Source organism: Phoenix dactylifera, chromosome 3 (assembly GCF_051530095.1).
Source record: "Phoenix dactylifera cultivar Ajwa chromosome 3, Ajwa_hap1_PhDact_Kaust_v1.1, whole genome shotgun sequence".
Classification (NCBI taxonomy): Eukaryota; Viridiplantae; Streptophyta; class Magnoliopsida; order Arecales; family Arecaceae; genus Phoenix; species Phoenix dactylifera.
This window is the reverse complement of record NC_143192.1, coordinates 33,472,955-33,477,311: the sequence shown is the minus strand read 5'-3', so window position 1 is coordinate 33,477,311 and position 4,357 is coordinate 33,472,955. Positions and strand designations below refer to the sequence as shown.

The 4,357-nt window shown below is 43.7% G+C and overlaps 1 protein-coding gene across 1 annotated transcript; it reads left to right on the top strand.

The window, feature by feature from the left end:
* The first annotated feature begins 644 nt into the window (after positions 1-644).
* On the top strand, positions 645-2,113 carry LOC103716999 (proline-rich protein 1). Its single transcript, XM_008805223.5, has 2 exons — positions 645-1,084; positions 1,627-2,113. The coding sequence occupies exons 1-2, from the start codon at positions 901-903 to the stop codon at positions 1,950-1,952; spliced, it is 510 nt and encodes a 169-aa protein (XP_008803445.4). The 5' UTR covers positions 645-900; the 3' UTR covers positions 1,953-2,113.
* Positions 2,114-4,357: the final 2,244 nt, after the last annotated feature.

Sequence of the window (4,357 nt, the reverse complement as noted above, 5' to 3'; positions counted from 1 at the left end):
AAGAACCTGCAAAAAGGCCGGTGGCCGGGTTTTTCGGCGCCGGCCCTCCGATGGCTAAGTGAGAGGGTGGCAGAAGTAGCAGGTGGAATCTTTTTTTTCCGAAGAGAGAGAGAGAGCCCCCCGCTAAGGTAGCGGGGTATCCCTTTTATAGGAGGATACAGGGTTACCTGTGATGTGATGTGGTGAGTCATCGTACGATCAGGTACACCGTCTGAATTGATGCATGACTGCGGGAGTTAATGCTATGTTGAGGTCGGAACCAGAAATCGCCTTGCAGCCGAGCTGGCTCGATGTGACGATTTGGAGATTTGCATTTATTGTTGAGCAGGCCGGAGATTTGCAAGAGGGATCTGGAGATTCACAGTCAGTCGGGAACCATGCATTTATTGTAAAGCAGGCCGGAGATTTGCCAGAGCGATACGCATTAATGGTGGTGTAAGCCGCCTGGGATGTCCTGGGGCCAGGCGCATTAATTGTTGAGTGAGCCGCCTAAGGCATGCTCCTGCGTTGGACCGTAATGGGAAGTATTCAAGGTGGTTAATCGGTAAAGTCCGACTCCTGGGGTCGGGCGCCCTTTAGGTCGGGTGTTCTGAAGTCGGGCGCCAAGCTCGGCCGCCCGAGGTCGGCCGTCATCCGGTTCCGTACCGGCAAGGCTCTTATGTACTCGGGGGAACCTGCCCAATAGATTTTCAATATTCAGCCCTTCCTGGCCAAAGAAAAAAAAGTATATCTGGATTCATCCCTTTGTTGGTAAATGAAGTGGACTGCACGTCCGTAGGACGTGTCAGTTGGTGTCACGTCGTGTCACAGTATCTGTAAGCATAAAAAGATACCTATATATTTATCCATCAACGTAAAGGAGGGGGGAACTCGTCACCTCAGAGCGAAGGGGAGAGAGAGATGGGAAGTGGTTGGACCTTGGCATTGATTGGTGTTGCAGCTGCGCTCGGGACGATGTTCCATGGCGTGGAAGGATGGAAGGACTATGATGGGAGTAAGGTGATACATGTAGGAGGCAAAGTGATGTGCCAGGATTGTACAAAGGGCTGGAATCAATGGGTCCACGGTGCCAACCCAATCAAAGGTAACCAAACCTTCTCTTCCCTCTCAAGCCTTGCTCCTGTAGATTCCTGTAATTCTCATGCAACTGCGAAAACCTTTATTATAAAATTCTGAATATTCCCAAAATTTTCAGCTTGAACTCTCCCTTCTTCCGGTCATTCCCATGATTCATAGATAGTGATCCCTCTGATCCTATCACCTACTTCCTCTTGTTGTTTTTTAACATGAAATGCTGCTAAAAAATATTGCTAGAAATTTACTTATTTTGTTATCGTATTTCCAACTTTTCTTTTTTTTTTTTGAATCCATAGGACCCCAAAATTAATTCTTAAGCTACCAATGTATCTAAAGAGCAGCTTAACTAATGAATAAGCAAGCCTCCGCGCAAATAGACATGGCAGAGTCTGCTTGAGCTCGAGCTAAACTTGAACACCCTCGAATTAGTTTCGCAAGAAAACTTCATTGATTTTTTTTTTTAGCAAAGAAAAATGGTGTAGCTAAAGATAATTCTTATTCTCACCACTTTCCCAGTCTCTTTCACCGAAGTGTGTCGATCTTATTTAGGTTCCAGGGTGGCCGTGACGTGCATGGATGCCCGCCGGCGGGTGGTTTACTATGCAAGCGACGACACCGACGAGCACGGTGAGTTCGACCTGCTGGTGACCAAATACATCTACGGTAAGGAGCTCCCGCCGGAGGGCTGCACCGTGAGGCTCGTCTCCTCGCCTGACCACACCTGCAATATAATGACCAACTTCGGCGGTGGCCAGACCGGCGTGAAGCTCCGCCGCCCCTCCCACGTCTATCCCAACCTGGTCAAGTACACGGTGGGGCCCTTCTACTTCACGTCGTCCATCTGCAACGAACCTCGCCAGGGACGTGGCTACTGATGCTCCAATGTCTTGGTTTTGCCTAATATATTTGTTGTCTTAATAAGGATTAAGAGGTCTTTGTGTTGCTCTTTTCTTTTTTTTCGTTTATTTTTAACTATGGGTGTTACAAAAAAGATTCCTGAGATTCCAACAAAAAAGAGGAACGATTAGATTTGTTAGCAAGAGAATAATGATGGTGAAGATGAGTCTTATTTTTACCTTCAAGATAATGATAAGTTCTGGATTGAAAAAAAGAAATCCTTCAAGATTATTTTATTTATTGGATGGATCAAAATTTTGTGTGACTGCAGTAAGTGCTACTCCCCGGGCAGCAGTCGAAAATATTAGCTGTAATAAGAGCTGAAAAAAGGAAGCTAAAGTTCCCATTTAAAAAGATGGATAAGACTAGCCTTATCCGTTTTTTTGATTTTGGCGAAGTATGAAACGATGGTTTAGCAAAAAAAAAAAAGTATGAAACGATAAGGTGTTCCATTTCCACCTTGTATTGGCAGCTGAACCAGAGCAAGACTAAGGTATGGAAATGGCCGATCCATTTAGGTAGATACAGTTTGCTCATCCTCACAGGACAAGCCATGCCCTCCTTGCTTAGCTTCTTGATGAACACTATATAGTACTCGATCTATTTGCAGGATCCGACATAGCTATGAATATATTGTTTGTAATCGTGTCTCATTTTACCTACCTAGACTTCTCACTTCTTGACTCGATTGGGACCATTAGGCCGTGCCCAATACATCCCTTTCATTCTTCATGCTATCATTATTTCATTTTTTTTTAATTTTTAGTTCATATGTATCTACCTGCATCGAAATTAGCCTCTCTTTTTTTTTAATCTTCCTTCTCCAAACACTTCGAAATTATCAAAATTGGCATATCCTTGTCTTAGAGAGGTTGACCTGTGTTGAAAACCCCTAATGAAAGTGGTTAGGTGTCTAAGCAACCTTGGAAGTATTGGGTGATAATCACAAAAAGTTCATTCGTGGCTGTAAGATCCAGAGAACATATCGAGCAATTATGACCCTTCATCAAAGAGTGAAAACGGGCAATTGGGTCCTACATTGGAGTTCCATCCGAGCTCTTCACCAAGTACTCTCGTGACATCTAATCCAAATGGAGAGTCGACATCATTGAGGCATGTCCTCCAATCAAGCCAAGACGGAATAGATGAAGGGGCAAAAAGGAATAAAAAAGAAGGGCCCGTGTATGTCGAAGGGTTCGCCAATGACCTGCAAGGAGAAGCATTTGATAAGGTGATGATGGTCCATTGAAAGAGCCGCAAATTGTACCAAAAAAAAAAAAAAAGCCGCGGGAGGAGAGGGAGACTCAAGTGCCGTGGGTGGCAAAGGTGACGAGCTGCTGCTTTACATCGGCGCCTCACACACATCAAATATAATGCAGTTCATAAAATTAGAAAAAAGCCGTATTATTAACCTCTCGAAAAGCATGAGTAGCCCGATGAGAAGTAAACTTCCTCAAAAATACTGCAGATATCGTGTATCAGCCACAACCCGTCTACTGCATGGCTCAGCTCTTAGACCCATTCGATCACTGTGGCTAAGACTTCTCCAGGTTAAGACGATGCGCGCCCAGTACTCTCCTCGCATAGAAAATTTTCTTCCACGTGGTCCTAACCTTAGCGTCGAGCATAAACTGATTGAAAATTCGCCGGCTCCTAACCATCATAAATTTGGTCTCGTAGTTCTTGATAACAAATCCGGCATCATACCGGTTATTTTTTCTAATACTACCGTCAAAGTACATCGTGAAAAAAATAGGGGCGGCAAACGCCGTCGCTTTTCAATTAGAAAATTCGAGGGCAAGAGTCGGTGGAGATGAAGTTGGAGGAGATGAAAGAGACGGCGGCCAACGGCGTCGTAGATGTGATAAGGGAAGATATTAGTGGAGATATTGCTGGAGTCGGGTGGGTGCCACCCTGCTCACGAAGAGAAGGCTTATGGCGGCGGGGTCGCAACAAATAAAAGAGACGGTCATGGCAATAAAAGCACCGTGAGCATGTGGGGACAAACTTGCGGAGTACAGGACTCTTAAGAATCTAACGCATGACATGAGATGCCAACTATTCGCAATTCAAAATTAGGCCAGTCTCGTACTTTGTCTTCTTTTTTTTTTTTCCATTAGAAAAGGCACGGTGGATATCAGGTCCAACTCGAGATCATGAGTCGGAAATCACGGCAACTGCCGTACATTTATAACTTTTTTTATAAATATGTAAACCATTTCATCAAAATCTGACAGCATAAATAATTTAATTAATAATATATAATTTTTATTTCATTAACTAACACGACTTACAATATTTCACATATCTAATATTAGTCTAAGATAATAAATAATTTTAAATAAACTCTAATCTAAGATAATTTATGTCAGAGTTTTTCTAA